The 25,342-nt window shown below is 43.1% G+C and overlaps 1 protein-coding gene across 1 annotated transcript in view; it reads right to left on the bottom strand.

The window, feature by feature from the left end:
- Nucleotides 1–25,342, bottom strand: part of LOC115459592 (coiled-coil domain-containing protein 186-like) — a 193,876-nt gene that overhangs the window by 16,260 nt on the left and 152,274 nt on the right. The window contains exons 14-15 of the mRNA XM_030189400.1: nucleotides 18,151–18,231; nucleotides 9,758–9,965 (exon numbers count right to left, since the gene is read on the bottom strand). Of these exons, the coding sequence (XP_030045260.1) occupies nucleotides 9,758–9,965; nucleotides 18,151–18,231 (289 nt within the window). The remainder of the gene's footprint in view (nucleotides 1–9,757; nucleotides 9,966–18,150; nucleotides 18,232–25,342) is intronic.

A 25,342-nucleotide genomic window follows, 5' to 3' on the forward strand; every position in this document is an offset into this window, starting at 1 on the left:
CTGAAAACCCAACTGGATTGCGTCCCTCAAGGACAGAGGTAGGGTAACCCTGACCTAGATAAAGGTGCAGGGAAAAGAAATAAGTCGCATCAATAGATCTGAGAAGAAAACCTGTAACTATGAACTGAGTGAGCCCCACTATGTAGGGAAGAACCCCCCCCCCCCTCTCTGTAGTTTAAGGGGTTCTCATCATAAGCAGTGCAGAGCACTACAAATGTGGGAGATTGACAGTCTTAGATTCTCAAGGAACTGCCCCTTAAGTAAAGGAGCCTCCAGCCAGGAATAGAAACAAGTGCAGACAGGAAGCAGTTGACAAGTGGAGGAGTGGTCTAGTGGTTAGAGCACCGGTCTTGCAATCCAGCGGTTCAAATCCCACTGTTGCACCTTGTGATCTTGGGCAAGTCACTTAACCCTCCACTGCCTCAGGTACAAACTTAGATTGTGAGCCCTCCTGGGACAGAGAAATATCCAGTGTACCTGAATGTAACTCACCTTCAGCTACCACTGAAAAAGGTGTGAGCAAAATCTAAATAAATAAATAAATAAATAAATCTGGCTTAGGATATGTAAACGCCCTCTATTTAAGTGTAGAACACTAAAACAGGATAGCCATGGAAAGTTTAACAGGTCAAGTAGGGATTGGAGAGGGAGTGGAGGAGTGACCTAGTGGTTAGGGTGGTGGACTTTGGTCCTGAGGAACTGAGTTCAATTCCCACTTCAGGCACAGGCAGCTCCTTGTGACTCTGGGCAAGTCACTTAACCCTCCATTGCCCCATGTAAGCCACATTGAGCCTGCCATGAGTGGGAAAGCGCAGGGTACAAATGTAACAAAAATAAAATAAAAATAAAATTAAGGGAAGTGGATACCATGAAGTATGGAGATGAGTTCTTTAAGTAAGGGAAGGGGGGTGGGGAGAAGCAGATTAGGACAGGGTAAAAGTAAGCAATGAACAACAAGAGTTAATGTATTTGAATTTAATATTTTATTTAGAAGTTCATTTAACAATAAAGATATAATCATTATGTTCATAGTAACAAAGGTTGAGGGGGGGGAGGAGAAAATGGGAGGAAAAAAACTTAGATAGTAGAAATTAATGATCTATGCATATGTATGTTATGTTATGTTATGTTATTTAAACAATCAAATATCGAAATGTATGTCCATGTGTAACGTGCTGAACCATTAATAAAAACTGTTGAAACATAAGTGTAGAACGCTAAAAACTTTGGCAAGTAGGTGAGATGGAGAAATGGGTATCAAAATTTGAACTCCCATAATTTTTTTTTATTACATCTGTACCCCGCGCTTTCCCCCTCATGTATGCACTTGCCTCCTGTTTAAGCAACCCATGCAAAAAAAACAGAGAATCAAGATGATGAACAGTAGGTAGAATAGAAATTCCACAGACAATCTGCTCCCTACTTAAGCAGGCATTGCTAAGGCAGTGGAAAAGAGCAAAGATAAGAGGACAATGATCAGAACTATACTCCCAAATGGACCGTGCAGGTCTTTTTCTGCCGTCATCTACTATGTTACAATTTGCCACTTGCTCGTTCAAACCAGCATCCCTGAGCTTTAGAAATCAGCAGAGATAAAGAGGACAACTGTCCGAGCCATGCCACACTGGGAAACTGACTCTCCCTCAAGCAACCATTGCCTAAGCACTGGAAAATAGCAACGACCAGTACAAACATCAGAAGCAACAAAAGAGAAAGCAGCCGTGATTTCACAAGGAATGTATTTATACCAAAAGCTTGTATCTCTGCTATTCTCTAGCTCTTATCTCTGCTGAAATCATGGTGTATAACTGCATTCCTCTATGCAAATCGCCTGCTACTGGGGATGGCTATTGCCAAAGGCAGCAGAGAGCAACAGAAATAAAGAACAGCTTTCACCAGAACAGCAATTACACAACTGCAAATTGCTTTATATTCAGGAAGACATAGCTACCAATTTTGCACAGCCTGAGAAAGGGCAGTTTAGGACACTGCATTTTCCTCAGAAAAACTGATGCACCCAGGCAGGAAACTCTAAAAACTGGGAGAACAGCATAGATGGAAAACAAGTGTCCTAACAGAACATCCAAAGAAATAGTGTTCCTTACTTAGGCATCCAATTCCCTACCATTGCCTTTTTTTTTTTTTAACTCAGAAAACAGAAATCTGGGAAGACTGGCTGTGCAAAAAAAAAAAAATGCACGGGCTGCTACTCCCGTGCTTTCTTTCAAAAGAAAGGCGGGACAGCATGACTGACTGAAAATCTCTACAGGAGAAGTGAAATCTGAGACCAAATTCTGCCCAGAGCTGAACAAAACTACTACTACTCATTTCTATAGCGCTACTAGATGTATGCAGCGCTGTACAAATTATATGCAGGTACTTTCTCTGTCCCTAGAGGGCTCACAATCTAACAAAAGAACCAGTACCATGCAAAAAAAAAAGAATGCTGGGCTCACACCATCCGAGGAAACATGAAGATCACCACAGCAAAGCTTTTACAGTAAGAGAGTGAGAGGAATGATGTCAACAGCAGATGGGCAGACAAAAGTTATTTACAAAATAAGGAATGCTAAAACATCCTTACCGCAGAAGACAAAGAAATGTGTCTCCATTCTAACTTTATAACTGAACTTTTAAGGTGTTACACTTTTTTTTTGTTACATTTGTACCCTGCGCTTTCCCACTCATGGCAGGCTCAATGCGGCTTACATGGGGCAATGGAAGGTTAAGTGACTTGCCCAGAGTCACACGGAGCTGCCTGTGCCTGAAGTAGGAATCGAACTCAGTTCCTCAGGACCTAAGTCCACCACCCTAACCACTAGGCCACTCATCCACTGTTGCTACTATTTGAGATTCTACATGGAATGTTGCTATTCCACTAGAAGTCGGCCCTTGCAGATCACCAATGTGGCCGCGCAGGCTTCTGCTTCTATGAGTCTGATGTCCTGCACAGCCTTCTACATGGAATGTTGCTAGTGGAGTAGCAACATTCCATGTAGAATCTCCAATAGTAGCAACATTCCATGTAGAATCTCCAATAATATCTATTTTACTTTTGTTACATTTGTACCCCGCGCTTTCCCACTCATGGCAGGCTCAATGCGGCATACATGGGGCAATGGAGGGTTAAGTGACTTGCCCAGAGTCACAAGGAGCTGCCTGTGCCTGAAGTGGGAATCCAACTCAGTTCCTCAGGACCAAAGTCCACCACCCTAACCACTAGGCCACTCCTCCACTGTTGCTACTATTTGAGATTCTACATGGAATGTTGCTATTCCACTAGAAGTCGGCCCTTGCAGATCACCAATGTGGCCGTGCAAGCTTCTACATGGAATGTTGCTAGTGGAATAGCAACATTCCATGTAGAATCTCCAATAGTAGCAACATTCCATGTAGAATCTCCAATAATATCTATTTTATTTGTGTTACATTTGTACCCCACGCTTTCCCACTCATGGCAGGCTCAATGCGGCATACATGGGCCAATGGAGGGTTAAGTGACTTGCCCAGAGTCACAAGGAGCTGCCTGTGCCTGAAGTGGGAATCAAACTCAGTTCCCCAAGACCAAAGTCCACCACCCTAACCACTAGGCCACTGCTCATAATTAGTTCATAAACAAGGCAGTGTTACATCAACACTTTAGTGTCTTTTCTTGAATACCTCAGTTTGCATAATGAGGAAGACTGAGACTGTTGCTAAGTCAGCTTCTGTGCTTTAATATACCTTGCCTCCACTGCAGCTCTCACAAAGCTGGAAAAGCTTACACACCAGCACCTCCATGGCTGAAATCTGTGTGCCCCAGTTGCTGAAAATAACGCTGCAGCTCACAGACCATCACCATTCCTTAGAGGCACCTCAACCTTTAAGAACTCCCACCAGGGGAAGAGGGGGAGTCAGAGGGAAGGGACCTGGCACTATCAAGTATTTCCTAAAGTTTCCTTTTCTTCAACAACTTCCTCCTATGAAACAAAGAAACAGGGCTCAACTGAACCAGAAGACCTTGGATCAGGAGCCTTTGTGGCTTGAACAGCCCTGAACCTGCAGGGTGAACTATCATCAACCGCTGGAAGGGGCTAAAATGGAAGTCCCTGGATCAGATTCTGGGAAACCATCCACCACTGAGTGTCATAGGTGTGGAGTAACAAGAATACAGGTCAAGAGCAATTCCGTGGCTTGGAACCACTGAGAGGAGAGTGTTCACTGAGAAATTCGGAAGTGAAGTCGAACCAATGGTGTTACATAGACTATTGACACTATCTGACCAAGAAGGCGGAGCATCTGATATGCAGATACCTGAGTGGATTTGGAAATCTAAGCAGAGAGATGCATTATATATTGTCTGCTCTCAGTCGAGGAAGGAAGGCTCAATCCTAAGTAGTATCCAGGAAAGCCCCGATGAACTCTAAGGTCTGAATTGGTTGAAGATGTGATTTTGGGAAATTTATCACAAATCCGAGGAGCTCTAGGAGCTTTATGGAGGACAGAATTGAAGTCTGTGCCGCCTCTCGGGAGGCTGACTTGATTAACCAGTCGTTGAGGTAGGGGAAGACGTGTATTCCCCACCTGCAGAGTGTTGCAGCTGTCACTATCAGGCATTTTGTGAAGACTTGAGGAGCCAAAGCCAAGCTGAATGGTAAGATCTTGTACTGACAATGCAGAGTTCCACTGCGGAAGCGCAGGAATTATCTGTGGACAGGAAGGATAGGTATGCAAGTGTCTGCCTCGGAGATTTAGAGAGCAAAGCCAGTCGGTGAGTTGGATCATGGGGAGAAGTGATCCCAGGGAAACCAAGTAAAATTTTTCCTTGAATAGAAATTTGTTTAAATCTCGCAGGTTGAGAATTGGTCGTACTCCCCCCATCTTTTTTGGTATGACAAAGTACGAGTAAAACCCATGACCTCTCTCTGGCAGAGGAACTTGTTCTATTGCATTCTGCCAGAGGAGGGCAGAGAACTCCTTCCAACGTGCTATTATTTTGGAGGGAGTTGAAACGAAACTCTCTTGGTGGATGGTCGGGACATCTTTTTTTTTCCAACACAGAGGGTAACCGTGCTGTTGGATACGTAGCACCCAAAAGTTGGAGGTTATGAGGGGCAATTTCCGGAGGGGCAGAAGCATGAGATCTTGTACTGCGTGTACATTTTAAAGCAGATTCCACAAGTAAGGAATGATGAGGTAACTGAGTTTTTTCAAACCCAGTGCATTTTTGTATCCTGTACATTGTACAAATTTTCTTTGGAGCAACTTGATCAGCGGAGTCTCCCAATTTCTGATTAAAGTATTCTTCATAATTGTATGAAGTGGAACAGTAATACCTTCTCTAGGAGAAGAGTCAATCTAGAACTTCAAAGAGTTCTGAATTAGGTTCCTCTTCTGCAGAGCCACTGAGAGGGAAGGAGGTGGGGGGGGGGGGGGCAAAATTACCTGAGCCTGGCCTCCAAGTGGGGGCCCAGGCCCGGTAAGCTTCTTCTTGCTGCCTGCTTCTGGGTCTGTCCTCCCCTGCTCCTGCATGCCACCTAGCTCCCAGATGATTGCATTAGTGCAATATTGCTTTAATGCAACCATCCGGGTCCTGACTCCCCGTACGGACAGGAGCAGGAGAGGACAGACTGTGGGAGCAGGCATGCAGGAAGCAGCTTGCCGGTGCGGGCCCCCCCCCTGGAGGCAAAGACAAAAATGTGCGGGAGCGGCGGATGTTGATACAGAACCAAAACATTTTTCACGCTGGACTCAACAGGCTTTACGTATCCTTACTTGCATGCACAGGCAGAGGCCATGTGGTCCTAAGCACTGAACACACCAGTTATGGGGGTCTGTGCCTGAAATGATCCTACTGCATCAAGTACAGTTCTTAAAGCCACTCAGCACCCTTGATGATATGGAGGGGAAAATGGCCGACAGTCTTCCCAGGCCATTGAACCTTTTGACCTTGTGAGTAGTTGCGTACCCGAAAACGGTCAATGCTTCCCGGGAAAAGAAGGGTTCAGAGGAACAAAGGCCATAAATTGAAAAAAAAAAATGAAAAATCATTAAAAAAAATAAACTGAATAATATTAAGAAAGAAAACAAGACTATGAAGAAAAAATATCCCAAAAAAGGGAAGGCACCAAAATGGCAAACGTTTGACACGCTCAGGAGAGATTAGAATACCAACCTCTCTGCTGCGTGGAAAATGATAAACTGCTGGTCCCACGCTCGAGCATCGGGCAGGAAGGCACCTGCGCATGCGTGGTGGTGGCACTGCCTTAAAGTTTTAAAGTGACAGTGCATTATGGCAGTGTCCACACCAGGCTCCGTGGATGACGTCACCCACATGTGGGAATATTATGCCTGCTTGTCCTCGGAGAATGCAAGATATGCTTCTCATAATTTTCTTAATGGAGATTCTCAGAACAGAGATCCTGTTCTCAGGGGAATCGTTCAAATTCAAAAGTAAATCTAAAATCCTAGGTGTGATCCTGCATTCAAATTTAATTTTTGAATTTTAGATCAACGAGCTTGTAAAGATTTTTTATTTCACTATATGCTATTTAAGAACTATAACTTAAATTGCACTAACTTAAATTGTATGGTGCTCATAATAATAATAATTTTAACACGCTATTATCTCCCCATTTCATTGTTATAATGATTGTTCTTTGCTGTACATTATAGTCAACATTTTCTTCTACATCCTTGCTATAATCCTCCAAATTTTTCAATTTAAAATTAACTTACTACACTGGTAGTACTCTGTTCCTTTCTACTGCTATAATGATTATTTGCTGTAAGCCACGTTGAGTTCAAGATTCCTTGGGATAATGTGGGATATAAATGTCACAATAAAATAAAATAAAATAAATAAATACAATCATCTTTAAGCCTTTTAAGTTTTAGAACTATAGCTCAGGCTATTTTAATCCTTCAATTGGACTATTGAAGTTCCTTGTACTGTTTTATTACATTAATTTTTAAGATAATAAGGTTTCATAAAACTACTCCGCTTTTGAACAAATTACTCTGGTTTAAAGTGGAGTCGCCTCCACTTCAAAATAGCTTGTATGGTTTATAAAAGCTTTTATGGACTTAGTTCTGAAAATACAGTGCAGCTTTTAACATTTCTATTAATAGGTCAAATTTGAGAAGCATACAGAGATTGAACCTAGATTTTCCATCAATGAAAAAGATTGACACCAAGATGGCTCCCAAATAGACTTTTGGCTAAAGTGCCAAAATCTGGAATAATATTCCCTACCATATTTATCATATCTTACATATGTACATAAGTATTGCCATACTGGGCCAGACCAAAGGTTCATCAAACCCAGCATCCTGTTTCCAACAGTGGCCAATCTTCTTTGAAAGGCACGCAAAGCTTATTTTTAAATCAACAATTTTAAATTTTATTTGGCTTAGCTTGATAAGGAAGATTGTTGTAAATTCCTCTGAATGAGAAATTTTCTTTTATTTGTAATCCACCTTGCATCCTTAAGGTTAAAGGTGGAATATAAATTGTACATTACAATTATTCACTGTAACGGGCCCGACAGTAACTGTTATGTCTGATACAAAGTACATTGCCAGTTTCTACCCTCAATCCTGCACGCCTTTAAGGGGTCACAGATAAGTGAATAGTTCAACATGTGACAATGCAAGCATTATCTTGTAACAGGGAACTCGCCACAGAGATTAAGATAAAGGAAAAGAACCAACTTGGTAAAAGAAGCACTACCGGAAAAACTGATAATGGGAAAGAAAATATCTTCTGCAAAACAGCATTTTGGTATCTTACATCATTTCAATGAAGCTTTACAATTCTTTTAAGTTCTGTCTCTTTTTGAAAAGAAGTTGAAGCCTGATGTGTTACAGGCCAACTCATTCAATCTCTTTTGCTGCTGTTATTGTCTCATGGGAAACTGAACAGATTCATAGTAAGTTGCAGTTAAGTCCTGGTTGCTTTTAATTTGCATATCTTTGCTGCTATACCATAGCTTGAAATAAAATTTAAAGTCTCTTAACCCTCCATTGCCCCATGTAAGCCGCATTGAGCCTGCCATGAGTGGGAAAGCGTGGGGTACAAATGTAACAAAAATCAAATAGATACTATTGGAGATTCTACATGGAATGTTGCTATTCCACTAGTAACATTCCATGTAGAAGGCTGCACAGGCTTCTGTTTCTGTGAGTCTGACGTCCTGCACGTACGTGCAGGACGTCAGACTCACAGAAGCAGAAGCCTGCGCGGCCACATTGGTGATCTGCAAGGGCCGACTTCTACATGGAATGTTGCTAGTGGGACTCTGGGCAAGTCACTTAACCCTCCATTGCCCCATGTAAGCCGCATTGAGCCTGCCATGAGTGGGAAAGCGCAGGGTACAAATGTAACAAAAATAAAATAGATACTATTGGAGATTCTACATGGAATGTTGCTACTATTGGAGATTCTACATGGAATGTTGCTATTCCACTAGCAACATTCCATGTAGAAGGCTACGCAGGCTTCTGTTTCTGTGAGTCTGACGTCCTGCACGTACGTGCAGGACGTCAGACTCACAGAAGCAGAAGCCTGCGCGGCCACATTGGTGATCTGCAAGGGCCGACTTCTACATGGAATAGCAACATTCCATGTAGAATCTCAAATAGTAGCAACAGTGGAGGAGTGGTCTAGTGGTTAGGGTGCTGGACTTTGGTCCTGGGGAACTGAGGAACTGAGTTGGATTCCCACTTCAGGCACAGGCAGCTCCTTGTGACTCTGGGCAAGTCACTTAACCCTCCATTGCCCCATGTAAGCCGCATTGAGCCTGCCATGAGTGGGAAAGTACGGGGTACAAATGTAACAAAAAAAAAAAAAATTTCATTTTACCAAGCCTGAAAAGATCCCGTTAACCCCATATGGCAACTGAAATAAGTTAAACATTTATGAGGACAGAAATATTATGGGCACGAAAGGGTTATAATCAAGGGGCAAGTGGTGAAGTTTGGTCCTACTCTATATACCAGGGTTACCTCTGTGATACTTTGTACCATACTTTGGGTCATCCCTGTGATATTTTGTACCATACTTTGTAAGTCGCACTGAACCTGCTATCGAGCGGGAAAGAGCAGGGTATAAATGCTATAAATAAATAAGGAGACAGCGCATGGACACAGTAGCTTGCCAAAAAGATGGGAAAAGTTTAAAAATAAAAGTGCTAGGTCAGACAGCCAGGTGATGGTGAAATTCAAAGAGACTACAGGACTCAGTCAGAGTCTGGAGAAGCAGTGGCGTAGGAAGGGGGGGGGGGGGGTCCGCCCCGGGTGCACGCGCTCGGGGGGTGCCGGCCCCGCTGGTTCCCTACTCTCTCTGCCCTAGAACAGGTTACTTCCTGTTCCGGGGCAGAGAGAGCAGGGAACCAGCGGGGCCGACGCAGCTCTGAGTGATGTGCGCTCGGGGCGGATCGGCCCTCCCGCAGGTAAGAATGCGGTCGGGGGGGGGGGGGGGGGGGGGGTTGCGCCGCAGAAGGACCCGCCCCGGGTGCCATTAGCCCTCGCTACGGCACTGCGGAGAAGAAATTCAGACAACTGAACCTATGAGGCCAGATAATCTAATGTCTAGGTTGAGGCAGAGGAAGGAGACTTCAGTGATTCAGTTACTGTATCAATTTTCCAAAAAAAACAGAAAAAAAGGGAGAAGTTACCAATGTTTCTTTTGTATCTATTGAAAGAAAAAAACAAGTTGCAAATTTCAGAAAATGCAAGCTATTTGCTGAGATCCTCTGTTAGAAAATGTCATACATACTTTGTTTTTTTCCTAATCTCTTCCACCAGATGCTTGATGTGATCTTCCATGAACTCGATCTTTTCATTCTTGCGGGCATGAGCCTTCTGCAGACGTACGATTCTTTCAATCAGCACAGCTTTGTCCACTTCTGGGAAGTTATCCACAACCGAGGAACCAGAATTCTCTGGAGATCGCTCTTCATTGCTGCTTCGGGCATTAAGGGATCCTGAAGATAAAACTGAGATGTTTAGAGAAATGTAAAATAATCCGCAGCTCAGCAGCTCTAGGGCCTTAGGGTTTTTAACAGACAAAGAAAGTAGCTAAATATTATGACTAAGTTATCTTAACTTTATTCAATTTGACAGTAATGAAGGACACTGAGACACAAAGCACATGACGACTGATAAAATTATACTTACTTTTCAAACATGAAAGCCATGGCAATGTTGTTTGTTTTCAAATGTGGAACCAATTAGTTTGGGTTGAGACAACATATGCCAGCATATAATATTTCGAAAATCCATACAATATAATAAGAAAGCCAACTGGCTAGTACTTTCTCACATAACTAAGAGCAGTCGTCAATATTTCCTGACACTGGCAGTTAAAAGACAAACCACCATGAGACAAACAATTCACATAGCAAAGAATAGAGGATGTGAGGACATCCAACTCGATTCTGATAAATATTTCCATATAGCACCAAGAAGCAAAAGACATTTCCACATTTCCAAAAGACAACCAATGCCAACCTAAGATCTTTGATTGGACAAATTAGAGTGAGAATGTCTTGAAACATCTGAGTGATGTCGCAGAAAGAGAAATAGAGAGGCACAAGGTGTGCAGGAGGGGAGGTGCCACAGCTTTTGGAAGCAGCAATGGAGAAGGTTTCTGTGGTAGATGAAGTTGAGGTGGAGAGAGGAGCTCAATAAACACAAGACAGTATAATCAATGAGGGAGAACAGAGGTCAACTGAAGAGGAACAAGAATTACAGGAGAGGGACCAGGAGGTGGAAGAATTAGCAGTTAAGTTGCTGGTTATATAGGCATGCGATGAAACTACAGTGTAGTAAATTTAAAACAAATAGGAGAAATTTTTTCTTTACCCAACGCATAATTAAACTCTGGAACTCGTTGCCGGAGAACGTGGTGAAGGCGGTTAGCTTGGCAGAGTTTAAAAAGGGGTTAGACGGTTTCCTAAAGGACAAATCCATAAACCACTACTAAATGGACTTGGGAAAAATCCACAATTCCAGGAATAACATGTATAGAATATTTGTACATTTGGGAAGCTCACCAGGTGCCCTTGGCCTGGATTGGCCGCTGTCGGGGACAGGATGCTGGGCTCGATGGACCCTTGGTCTTTTCCAAGTGTGGCATTACTTACAGTTGAATTTGCTGGGCTCCAGGTGAGAGAAAAGTTAACCAAGAGGAATCTAACAACTAAAGTAAGGAATTTGACGAATAAGGGCTTAAGCTGTATAAAAAGACTTCGGATATTACGAAATTAAGTACACTATTGTGCGACCAAAATTGTTAAAGGGAGGGTTTCATCAAGAAAGACAACTCCACCTTCTTGGAAACTTCGCATTGAGGGAAAAATAAAATCTTTGCGAATAGAAATGGCCTTGATAGATGGATACCTACAAAGATCACGATCACCAAAGATACTGAGGAAGACCCAAAATATCAAACTGAGACATGCTGCACTGACGGAGGAAAATCATGAATTCATATGCTCCAACAGTAAATTGATAGTAACAGCTGAAGCACAGAAATTGATGCGATATGAAGAAAACAGAAAAGAGATATCAAAATAAATTTAGAGAGAACCCAAAACAATTCTACAGGGAACTGGGGAAAAATATCCTTATGGTGATAACACCACCAACTAAAGCGGAGACAGAAACATTCTGGTGAACATTATATGAGGAATCTGTACAGCATAACCAAAATGCAGAATGGCTACACTGCATACAGGAGAATTTGGAACAGATAAATATTATCCCTATGGAATGGCCTGGAGTAACAACAAAAGAATTGGAAAACAGGTTAAAGAGAGCCCCAAACTGGAAGAGTCCTGACCCACATGGCATGACCAATTTTGGGCTCAAACAGTTAACAGCTCTGCACCAAGATACAGCAAACCATTAATGATGATCAGGCAACCAGATCTGACACCATAGTGGCTGATATTGGGCTGAACACTTCTCCTTCCAAAAGGGAGATCCAAGTAACATTCCTAAAAATTATAGACCGATAACTTGTCTAGTTCACTGCAATAGATGCCAATAGAATATACAATCATATAGACTCATCATGACAATAGAGCATAAGGGCAATATGAGAGGAGCATATGGAACGAAAGATCAGTTAATGCTGAATAGCAGAAATCTTAATATAGCATGGACTGACTATAAGAAAGCCTTTGACAGTGTCCTATATTCCTGGATACACTGCCTTGAAATACACAAAATCAACCCTGAATTGACTGAATACATCAGGTTTACCTCACTCCATCTACAGTATGCAGACAATTTTGTCACTCCTAATATCAAGATTCAGCAAGGCCTATTTTAGGCCTCACTTCTCTTTTGTTTAGCACGTAATCCACTGAGTACTCTTATTAACTCCCTGGGTTATGGATTTAGCCTTACTCCAAAACAGGTCAACAATCCAGAGGTTACATCGCATTTACTGTTTGCAGATGACAAACTCTACAGGCTCCAGTGACCAGCAATTAGCGGAACACTTCAAGTGGTGAAAAGCTTTTCAGATGACATCAAGATGATTTTGGGGCTGAACAAATGTGCTAAGGTGACTTTCCTTAGCGGAAATTAATGGTAATGGTAAAAGTGCTTGTAGTCCACCAAATGCCAATCATAGGTTCAAAGCAGATAACACAAGCATTAATTACTACACAATGATCACTAAAACAAATAAGCTTTCAATTGTTTTTGAAACAATAAGAAAGACTTAATCTTTCTAATATCAACTGGGAGTGATCACCACATAGAAACCGCCTGATACAGAAATGATGTCAATAAAGCTCTCTTAAATCTTACTTTTACAAATGATGGAAAATAAAGAAGGTATGAATCTATGGTGCGTTATGAAGTAGGAGATAAAAGAACATCTTATATACCCAACATGCAAGCTTTAAAATAATTTGGGCTTTAATGGGCAACCAACAAAATTTGATCAATGTAGTTAAGCAAAACTGAAAACATCTCTCTGACTGATGACCGTGAGATAAAGGAATTTGAACAGGGCAGTTACATATAAATATCTAGGAGTGGAGGAAGGAAATAAGCAGAAATCACTGATAGAAATAAAATCAGTGAAGATTATTATAAGAAACTAAAACTGACAATGAAGAGTGAATTAACTTAACAGAATTTATTTTTTGTTACATTTGTACCCTGCACTTTCCCACTCATGGCAGGCTCAATGCGGCTTACATGGGGCAATGGAGGGTTAAGTGACTTGCCCAGAATCACAAGGAGCTGCCTGTGCCTGAAGTGGGAATTGAACTCAGTTCCTCAGGAGCAAAGTCCACCACCCTAACCACTAGGCCACTCCTCCACTGTTGCTACTATTTGAGATTCTACATGGAATGTTGCTATTCCACTGGCAACATTCCATGTAGAAGTCGGCCCTTGAAGATCACCATTGTAGCCGCGCAGGCTTCTGCTTCTGTGAGTCTGACGTCCTGCACGTACGTGCAGGACATCAGACTCACAGAAACAGAAGCCTGCGCAGCCTTCTACATGGAATGTTGCTAGTGGAATAGCAACATTCCATGTAGAATCTCCAATAGTAGCAACATTCCATGTAGAATCTCCAATAGTATCTATTTTATTTTTGTTACATTTGTACCCCGCGCTTTCCCACTCATGGTAGGCTCAATGCGGCTTAAATGGGGCAATGGAGGGTTAAGTGACTTGCCCAGAGTCACAAGGAGCTGCCTGTGCCTGAAGTGGGAATTGAACTCAGTTCCTCAGTTCCCCAGGACCAAAGTCCACCACCCTAACCACTAGGCCACTCCTCCACTGTTGCTACTATTTGAGATTCTACATGGAATGTTGCTATTCCACTGGCAACATTCCATGTAGAAGTCGGTCCTTGCAGATCACCAATGTGGCCGCGCAGGCTTCTGCTTCTGTGAGTCTGACGTCCTGCACTAGGCCACTCACAGAAGCAGAAGCCTGCGCGGCCACATTGGTGATCTGCAAGGGCCGACTTCTACATGGAATGTTGCCAGTGGAATAGCAACATTCCATGTAGAATCTCCAATAGTATCTATTTTATTTTTGTTACATTTGCACCCCGCGCTTTCCCACTCATGGCAGGCTCAATGCGGCTTACATGGGGCAATGGAGGGTTAAGTGACTTGCCCAGAGTCACAAGGAGCTGCTGTGCCTGAAGTTGGAATCGAACTCAGTTCCTCAGGACCAAAGTCCACCACCCTAACCACTAGGCCACTCCTCCACTGTTGCTACTATTGGAGATTCTACATGGAATGTTGCTATTCCACTAGCAACATTCCATGTAGAAGTCGGTCCTTGCAGATCACCAATGTGGCCGCGCAGGCTTCTACATGGAATGTTGCTAGTGGAATAGCAACATTCCATGTAGAATCTCCAATAGTGGCAACATTCCATGTAGAATCTCCAATAGTATCAATTGTTTTTTGTTACATTTGTACCCTGCGCTTTCCCACTCATGGCAGGCTCAATGCGGCTTACATGGGGCAATGGAGGGTTAAGTGACTTGTCCAGAGTCACAAGGAGCTGCCTGTGCCTGAAGTGTGAATCAAACTCAGTTCCTCAGGACCAAAGTCCACCACCCTAACCACTAGGCCACTCCTCCACTGTTGCTACTATTTGAGATTCTACATGGAATGTTGCTATTCCACGTACGTGCAGGACGTCAGACTCACAGAAACAGAAGCCTGCGCAGCCTTCTACTTGGAATGTTGCTAGTGGAATAGCAACATTCCATGTAGAATCTCCAATAGTAGCAACATTCCATGTAGAATCTCCAATAGTATCTATTTTATTTTTGTTACATTTGTACCCTGCGCTTTCCCACTCATGGCAGGCTCAATGCGGCTTACATGGGGCAATGGAGGGTTAAGTGACTTGCCCAGTTCCCCGCACATTCCATGTAGAAGTCAGCCCTTGCAGATCACCAATGTGGCCGCGCAGGCTTCTGCTTCTGTGAGTCTGACGTGCAGGACGTCAGACTCACAGAAACAGAAGCCTGCACAGCCTTCTACTTGGAATGTTGCTAGTGGAATAGCAACATTCCATGTAGAATCTCCAATAGTAGCAACATTCCATGTAGAATCTCCAATAGTATCTATTTTATTTTTGTTACATTTGTACCCCGCGCTTTCCCACTCATGGCAGGCTCAATGGGGCAATGGAGGGTTAAGTGACTTGCCCAGAGTCACAAGGAGCTGCCTGTGCCTGAAGTGGGAATCAAACTCAGTTCCTCAGGACCAAAGTCCACCACCCTAACCACTAGGCCACTCCTCCACTATTAATATAGGCTATTAATCAACTGGCACTTCCTGCACTCTCGTATATCTTTGGTATTGTAGACTGGTTGTCTTAAAGACCTTGAAAAGATGTGCAAACTAGAAAAACCTTCCATGTCCATGAGGTCATCTATAAGAATCAGTGTATGTCTAGACTGTACACTCCTAGATCTGAAGGAAGGATGGGTCTCATATAAATAGACTAAACTTATCAAGCTATCATCCTAGGCCTCCAGGCTTACCTAATGGCATCATCAGATCCCAATGAACAAAAGGTGCTGAAATAGGAAAGAAAATTCCAGAATCCAGTTCCATCATTCAACTTGGACAAGCATTCTGACGAGTAGAAGGAATGGTTGAAAAGGCGTAGGTGCCAAAAGGGAGGGAAGCAACAGAATTTGCCAAGGAAGAGAAAAAAAACTCTTCATGGAATTGGATCAGTAGGGGAGAAACAACAAGTGGCAAATTCGTAAGTACAGCAGGAAATACAAAATGCTACTCCAGGAACTATTCATGGATCAACATCGGACACATGAATGGTTATGGAAAGGTTATCTTAAATCTAAGGATAGTTGCAGCCCAGGATAGCGGATTACGAACAAGATGGTTTACAGCAAGTATTGAAAAAACTAGTGCAACAGACATTTGTAGATTCTGTAAGAAAGAGCTAGAAACAGTTCCTCATCTTGTGGCTGACTGCAAAGTGCTGAGTGGAGGAGTGGCCTAGTGGTTGGGGTGGTGGACTTTGGTCCTGGGGAACTGAGGAACTGAGTTTGATTCCCAGTTCAGGCACAGGCAGCTCCTTGTGACTCTGGGCAAGTCACTTAACCCTCCATTGCCCCATGTAAGCCGCATTGAGCCTTCCATGAGTGGGAAAGCGCGGGGTACAAATGCAACAAAAATAAAATAGATACTATTGGAGATTCTACATGGAATGTTGCTACTATTGGAGATTCTACATGGAATGTTGCTATTCCACTAGCAACATTCCATGTAGAAGGCTGCGCAGGCTTCTGTTTCTGTGAGTCTGACGTCCTGCACGTATGTGCAGGTCGTCAGACTCACAGAAGCAGAAGCCTGCGCGGCCACATTGGTAATCTGCAAGGGCCGACTTCTACTACTACTACTTAACATTTCTAGAGCGCTACTAGGGTTACGCAGCGCTGTACAATTTAACAAAGAGAGACAGTCCCTGCTCAAAGAGCTTACAATCTAATAGACAAGTGAACGGTCGGTCCGATAGGGGCAGTCTGGATTCACTGAACGGTAAGGGTTAGGTGCCGAATGCAGCATTGAAGAGGTGGGCTTTAAGCAAAGACTTGAAGGCGGGCAGGGAGGGGGCTTGGCGTAAGGGTTCAGGAAGGTTGTTCCAAGCATAGGGTGAGGCGAGACAGAATGAGCGGAGCCTGGAGTTGGCGGTGGTGGAGAAGGGTACTGAGAGGAGGGATTTATCCTGTGAACGGAGGTTACGGGCGGGAACGTAAGGGGAGATGAGGGTAGAAAGATAGTGAGGGGCAGCAGACTGAGTGCATTTGTAGGTAAGAAGGAGAAGCTTGAATTGAATGCGGTATCTGATCGGAAGCCAGTGAAGTGACCTGAGGAGAGGGGTGATATGAGTATATCGGTTCTGGCGGAATATGAGACGTGCAGCAGAGTTCTGAACAGACTGAAGGGGGTATAGATGGCTAAGTGGGAGGCAGGTGTTGCTACTATTGGAGGTTCTACATGGAATGTTGCTATTCCACTAGCAACATTCCATGTAGAAGGCTGCGCAGGCTTCTGTTTCTGTGAGTCTGACATCCTGCACATACGTGCAGGACGTCAAACTCACAGAAGCAGAAGCCTGCGCGGCCACATTGGTGATCGATCTGGGTGATCTGCAAGGACCGACTTCTACATGGAATCTCAAATAGTAGCAACAGTGGAGGAGTGGCCTAGTGGTTAGGGTGGTGGACTTTGGTCCTGAGGAACTGAGTTGGATTCCCACTTCAGGCACAGGCAGCTCCTTGTGACTCTGGGCAAGTCACTTAACCCTCCATTGAGCCTGCCATGAGTGGGAAAGCGCGGGGTACAAATGTAACAAAAACAAATAACAAAAACAAGAAGTTTTATAGCACAAGGAAAAGAACTGGGATCATGACTCTAAGAGAATTGTGGGAAATGAAGAAGTTATGATCACCTGGGACATCCCTAACCCAACCAATAAAAAGCTGGATGCTAGAAAACCTGATATAGTGGTAAAAAGAGGAAAACGTCAGAATGGCATTGATGATGGAGGTCCCAAGTGATTACTCGGTGAATCGCGTGCAGAGAGAGAGGATCTTCAAGTACCAAAAAACGCAGTCTGAGACTAAGAAAATGTGGCAGAAAGACACAGAAATATTTCCCCACTGTTTTGGGTGCCACAGGTTTGATCAAAAAACTTCCAAGCACACACCTGGATAAACTGCCTATACATGTTATATCTTATGAACTCCAGAAAGCAGCTCTCGTTGGTACAATTCAAGTAGTACAACAAACGTTAACAGTAAATTTGAGAGACTGAGATCATATTCCATATGCCCTGGCTTAGGAACTAGGTTAATTACTATCATGATATGCGCAAAACTAACCCAAACGGAGAAACTGCCCACTATCCTACTCATTAACATATTCAACACTCCCATTTGTCATCTTCTCAAAATGTATGACTGTCAACAGAGAAGTATATTTGCTTCCCCCAGTAATGGCTCAGCTCCTAAGGTACTGTCCCTCCCCGTGTTTAAACTTGTACAGCGCTGCGTAACCCTGGCAGCGCTATAGAAATGCTAAGTAGTAGTAGTAGTAGTAGTAGTAGTCCTAGACAGAAGCTATTACAGAGTTTTACCTGAGGAGCTAGAACGGCTTCCCATACTGCTCACTTCACGGTCACAGCTGCCATTTTCCATCTGATCCAACTTCTTTCGGGCTGTAGGAAACAAACATCATGAGAGGAGCATTAATAGAGAAAAAATATAGCGGGGAAATGCAACTAAAAATAACTTACAGGCGTTTCTATAATAAAACAAAAAGCAATTTTGTCTCTCAGTTTTCTTTTTTTAATAACATTAACCCCAATGCACAGTGGCCCCCAATTACTAACGCTTAGCGCAACAAGGGCCCTGTTTACTAAGGCACGTTAGCACTTTTAACGCACCAACAATTAGCGCACGTGCTAACCATGTAGGTGCCTATAGGGATATTGTAGACGAGTACACGGTTAATGCGCACACATGGTTAAGGAGCGTTAAAGATTCTAATGCACCTATAACGCAGCTTAGTCAACAGGACCCTAAAGGTGTTATGCTTTATTTATTTGTTGCATTTGTATCCCACATTTTCCCACCCATTTGCAGGCTCAATGTGGCTTACATTGTTCCGCCATGGCTATCGCCATATCAGAATAAATTACATTCATAAATTACAGAATACAATTAGTAATTACATAAGAACATGGGTAACATAATGGGGTAAAGCATAAAGTATAAAGAGATCATTATCGGAATAACAGATAAAGCGGTAATGTTTTAGAGTTCATATGATGGATCGTTACGGTTTGCTCTGTTGAAGAGGTAGGTCTTCAGTGATTTCCGAAAATTGATTAGGTCACACATTTTTTTTTATCTGCGACAAAGCCCATTTTTATTCAGAGGAAATATGAGACTCAAATGAGAGCTCCCTTGCACAGTGTTGGCTCTAAAGAATCAGTACATGGATTAATGGCTGGTGAGTCTTGCATGATGGAGGTAAGTGATGCTACTCTGGCTGGTATTCTTACCTGATCAGACCAGTTCAAAATAGGGCCATTATGTGGTAGCCTTGCTTTTCGAGAGTTTCCACTCTGCGCGGCACATGTTGGCCTCAATTCTGGGGACAATATAATCTTCTGGTATCTTAAACGCCAAAATCCTGGGTTGCATGGCAATGTTTCTGGAGCAGTCTTCCACTAATGATCGTGGTTGATCCAAAGCTTTAAGCAATACTGTTCAGGCAGCCCTTCCCTCTTCTGGTAGGTAGTATGGGTTGAGGAATTAGCTGGGGGTCTCCCCCCCCCCCCCCCCCCCCCCACCATCACCCAGTGTGCAAAACTGGGTTCTGGCTGTGTCCCTTCAAAGTTGGTTTAGGTTCTTCTATTGGGGGTTGGTTACTGCTTTAGGAAATTTATCTTCACCCTTGTGGTAGATTTCAGGAGCAGTGGGTCACAGGGACTGTCAAAGGTTCCAGATTCTCCATGCTTTGAGATTAAGAGCAGAATGGCATCTCTCTTCTGAGCACACTACCAAAACCCTTATCCATACTCTTATGATCTCTCACTTAGACTATTGCAACATGCTTCTCACAGGTCTCCCACTTAGCCATCTCTCTCCTCTTCAATCTGTTCAAAATTCTGCTGCATGACTAATATTCCGCCAGTGTCGTTATGCTCATACTAGCCCTCTCCTCAAGTCACTTCACTGGCTTCCTATCCCTTTCCGCATACAGTTGAAACTCCTCTTATTGACTTACAAGTGCATTCACTCCTCAGTTCCTCAGTACCTCTCCACTCTTATCTCTCTCTACGTTCACTGGGTAAATCTCTCTTATCTGCACTCTCCTCCACTGCCAACTCCAGACTCTGTTCCTTTTATCTTGCTGCACCATATGCCTGGAATAGACTTCCTGAGCCGGTACGTCAAGCTCCATCTCTGGCCGTCTTCAAATCTAAGCTAAAAGCTCACCATTTTTGATGCTGCTTTTAACTCTTAACCCCTATTCACCCTTGCATGTTTTATCTTTCCCACCTTATTAATTTCCTTACCCTTATTTGTCCTGATTAGATTGTAAGCTCTTTCGAGCAGGGACTGTCTCTTCATGTTCAAGTGTACAGCGCTGCGTACATCTAGTAGCGCTATAGAAATGATAATTCTCTCTCTCTCTCCGAGAGCTAAGCATTAATAGGGACACTGTGAGTAGTCTGCAGCTGCTCACAGTAGAGACCTATAGTTTCTCCAATGCAGTGTCTCAGGCAGTGAAAAAAAAACTTCATAATGATGTCAGGCCAACTCAGAGAGCATTTCCTGACAGACACAGTGACCAGCATCTCTCCCACAAGACCTGTAATCATAATTTATTTTATTTATTTGTTACATTTGTATCCCACATTTTCCCACCTATTTGCAGGCTCAATGTGGCTTACATAATACCGTAAAGGCGATTGCCAAGTCCGGTATGGAAACAAATACAATTTGATATTAGGGTTGGGTAAGGTTAGTATATTCAGGTACATAGGAGAGTCCATAGAAAAGAATTAACAAAACAAATTTCTTCTGTTACACACACAACTGGGTCTGTACCAAAAATATCACTACCTATTTATTAAAACATATTTATTTATTTTAAGTCATAAACAAAAACAACTGCCAAACAAGTATCAGTCAGTCAGAAAAATAACAGTAACATCCCTAAAGGAATATCACCACTTATTGGCAATTAAAATTCAATGCGAAGAAATGCAAAGTGATGCACTTAGGGAGTAGAAATCCACGGGAGACGTATGTGTTAGGCGAGGAGAGTCTGATAAGTACGGACGGGGAGAGGTATCTTGGGGTGATAGTATCTGAGGATTTGAAGGCGACGAAACAGTGTGACAAGGCGGTGGCCATAGCTAGAAGGTTGTTAGGCTGTATAGAGAGAGGTGTGACCAGCAGAAGAAAGGGGGTGTTGATGCCCCTGTATAAGTCGTTGGTGAGGCTCCACCTGGAGTATTGTGTTCAGTTTTTGAGGCCGTATCTTGCTAAGGATGTAAAAAGAATTGAAGCGGTGCAAAGAAAAGCTACGAGAATGGTATGGGATTTGCGTTACAAGACGAATGAGGAGAGACTTGCGGACCTGAACGTGTATACTCTGGAGGAAAGGAGAAACAGGGGTGATATGATACAGACGTTCAAACATTTGAAAGGTATTAATCCACAAACGAGCCTTTTCCGGAGATGCGAAGAGAGTAGAACGAGAGGACATGAAATGAGATTGAAGGGGGGGCAGACTCAAGAAAAATGTCAGGAAGTATTTTTTCACGTAGAGAGTGTTGGATGCTTGGAATGCCCTCCCGCGGGAGGTGGTGGTGATGAAAACGGTAACGGAATTCAAACATGCGTGGGACAAACATAAAGGAATCCTGTTCGGAAGGAAGGGATCCTCAGGAGCTTAGCTGAGATTGGGTGGCAGAGCCGGTAGTGGGAGGCGGGGATAGTGCTAGGCAGACTTATGCGGTCTGTCAGAGCCAGTGGTGGGAGGCGGGGCTGGTGGTTGGGGGGGCGGGGATAGTGCTGGGCAGACTTATACGGTCTGTGCCCTGAAAAAGACAGGTACAAGTCAAGGTAAGGTATACACAAAAAGTGGCACATATGAGTTTATCTTGTTGGGCAGACTGGATGGACCGTGCAGGTCTTTTTCTGCCGTCATCTACTATGTTACTGGATACAGGCAGCACAGAAGTACAGCATGTCCTGCCTCAATGAGTTTGCAATCTACCCCCCCCCCCCTTTTATAAAGCCGCGCAGTAATGCCAATAGCCCGTCAGCATTACTGCACTGGCAGCTGCTGCAGCTTTGTAAAGGGGGAGGGGGGAAAGTGGATACCTGAAGCAATGGAAGATAAAGCTGCTTGCCCATCATCACAAAGAACGTCAATGGCAGAGGCAGACCGTGAACCCTGCCTTCTCTGGTTCTATGCCTATTGCTCTAACCATTAGGCTACGTCCTCTCCCCCCTTACAAATAAGTTATCAGCCAATGACCACTTCTTGATCTAGCAGTGTTCAATTCTGAATGCCATATCTCAGAGTAAAGAGAGGGGGTTACAGGGAAAAAGCAACCAAAATAGTGAGAGAACTGCAGCAAAAACTATACGAGATGAGAATTAAGGATCTAAAGAAGCATAGTCTAAATGAAAGGTAAAATGTGTGGATTACACAGAGACATTTAAAAACCTACAAGGTGTTAATGAACAGGAAACAAACTTGTTTCAAAGGAAGGGATGTAGTTGAACTAGAGGTTATAATGTGACACTCCAAGGGTGATCCAAAATATCAAGAAATATTATTTCATAGAGTGGTGGATGTCTGGAATGTCCTTCTGGCGGAAACAGTAGAGGAAAATACATAACATAAGAACATAAGTGTTACCATACTTGGATAGACCAAAGGTCCATCAAGCCCAGTATCCTGTTTCCAACAGTGGCCAATCCAGGTCACAAGTACCTGGAAAGATCCCAAAACTGTAAAACAGACTTTATGCAGTTTATCCTAGAACTAAGCAGTGGATTTTCCCCAAGTCCATCTTAATAATGGCTTATGGACTTTCCTTTGAGGAAATTATCCAAACATTTTTTAAACCCCGCTAAGCTATTTGCTTTTACCATATTCTCTGGCAACAAATTTCAGAGTTTAATTACACACTGAGTGAAGAAACATTTATGTATTACTCAGTAACTTTACTGCATGCCCTCTACTTCTAGTATGAATGGAAAGGAAACAAGCGATCTACGTCTACCTGTTCCACTCCATTCGGTATTTTATAGACCTCTAACATATCTCCCCTAGCTGTGGAGCCCGAGCCACGTCAGCCTTTCCTCATAAGGAATTCTTCCCATCCCCTTTATCATTTTCGTCACCCTTCTCTGTACCTTTTTAAAAAATGTTTAAAGATCTTTTTTGAGATGGGTTGACCAGAATTGCACACAGCATTCAAGGTGCGGTCGCACCATGGAGCAATATAACGGCATTATAACATTCTCATTTTTCTTTTCCATTCCTTTCCTAATAATTCCTAACATTGTTTGCTTTCTTAGCCGCCGCTGCACACTGTGCGGAGGGTTTCAATGTGTATTCAACAAAGACATCTAGATCCTTTTCCTGGATGGTGAGGAGGAGTGGCCTAGTGGTTAGGGTGGTGGACTTTGGTCCTGAGGAACTGAGTTCCATTCCCACTTCAGGCACAGGCAGCTCCTTGTGACTCTGGGCAAGTCACTTAACCCTCCATTGCCCCATGTAAGCCGCATTGAGCCTGCCATGAGTGGGAAAGCGCGGGGTACAAATGTAGCAAAAAATAATGGGGAACTCTTTCCCACATGCATCACTTTGCATTTGCTCACATTAAATGTCATCTGCCAGTAAGGGAATTGAAAATAGCAAGCATGCTCAAGCTGCTTACATATTCAATGCGTAACAAGTCCAAGGCTTAAGAAAGTTTTAGATCACTACTGTGCCTTCTATAAAAAAAATGAGAAGTAGTTGTCATGACTCTTGGAGCTTGGTAATTAGAAGCCCCAATATCATGGAGCATAACCCTGGCACAGCAATCACCTGAAGTCTCTATTATTTTATGAAGTCTCTTTTATTGAATAAATCACAGATTATCTGTGAGTAAATTGATGTTCAGGATACAGAGACTTCTTAATCTGGAGGCTGTGGGAGGTGGAGATTTGAAGAGAGGTAGTTGTATTGCAGGGGGAGGGGAAAGTAGTTGAACAGGTAGAAATAGTCCAAAGCTGGGTGACTGCAATGTGCGATATCTCATTTGGAAGAAGATATTTACAGGATAAAAAAATCCAGGTTCGTTACAGGGATTTTCAGCAGGACAGAGCTGTCTGGAGCGAGATGGGGTCATCTCCATGCCCCTGGCTGGATGGTGTTAGCATACCTCATGGCTGAAAGGACAAAGAGGTGATGGGGCTTTTTATAGGCTCGGGGGGGGGGGGGTGGGGGGGCAGATAGAGGCCAGTGGGAACAGAGCTTGCCATCGGGTGGCAAGGGGTGGTCCTAGAGATATGAAGGAAAGGTCATACCTGGCTGACCTCTTAGGACAGAGATAGTAAGGCTGAACAGGAAAACAGAAGTGCCAAGTTTGGCAGAGAGAGAGAGGGGAGGTCCAGGCAGCCTTACAACCAGTGGTAACAACTCTTGCACAACCAAGCAAGTGTGACTGCACTGCCTGTGAACTACATTAACCACAGTGCCTTGCTCATATATCTTTACAATGAGAGACTGCAGCAGCGAAAGAAATTAGAATAACAGTAAAAGACATTACACACATTTTAGGATCACGTTATGAACTAGTGCAAGGCTGTCAGGGAACAGAACAGTAGTAGTGGGATATTCTGCTATATTAGATTTACTAGCTTGTGTGTAGGGGTTCCGATGTTGAGTTGTATTCTTGAAGTAGATAGTACTGAACGCTGTGCCAGTCAACTGTTGATAAGTACCAAACGTGAGGCTCAGGCTCCCCATTTAAAAAACTTTTTTTTAATTTTTTACTTTATGTCCCATCACAACTCTGTGTTATTTCAACTTCTATGCCATCAAAGTTCAGATATCTTAGTTTTGGATACAAAAGAAAATTTTAGGCCAACATCTAGAAGTTCCGGGACCCACGGTTTGCTTAGTAAGTAAGAAGTGAATCGCTTGTTTACTCTTTCCAAAAGTACAAAGACTTCAGGGCAAGCAATTGAGTTACTATAATGCATATTTTCAAAGCGCTTAAAAGTTCCACAGGTTACTATGGAACTTTGTAAGTCTAAGTGCTTTGAAAATGAGTCCCTAAATAGTACATTTAGCACAAATCAGAGAAAATATTTCTTCACTCAATGTATAATTAAGCTCTGGAGTTTGTTGCCAGAGAGTGCTGTTAAGAGCTGTTAGAACAGTAGGGTTTAAAAAAAGGTTTGGACAAGTTCTTGGAAGAAAAGTCCATAAAGCATTATTAAGGTGGACTTGGGGAAAATCTACTGGTTATTCCTAGGGTACGCAGTGGTCACTGTTAATTACAAAATAAGTACCTGAATATATGTAAACTGCTTTGAATGTAGTTGCAAAATACCACAGAAAGGCAGTATATCAAGCGCAATTAACAAGATTCCATGCACAATCTCAAAGAGTAGCAACATTCCATGTAGAACCTCAAAGAATAGCAAGATTCCAGAATCCCAAGGAGTGGAAGAGTAGCCTAGTGGTTGCTACTATTTGAGATTCTAGATGGAATGTTGCTAGTGGAGGAGTAGCCTAGT

This window comes from Microcaecilia unicolor, unplaced genomic scaffold, assembly GCF_901765095.1.
Source record: "Microcaecilia unicolor unplaced genomic scaffold, aMicUni1.1, whole genome shotgun sequence".
In the NCBI taxonomy this organism is placed as follows: Eukaryota; Metazoa; Chordata; class Amphibia; order Gymnophiona; family Siphonopidae; genus Microcaecilia; species Microcaecilia unicolor.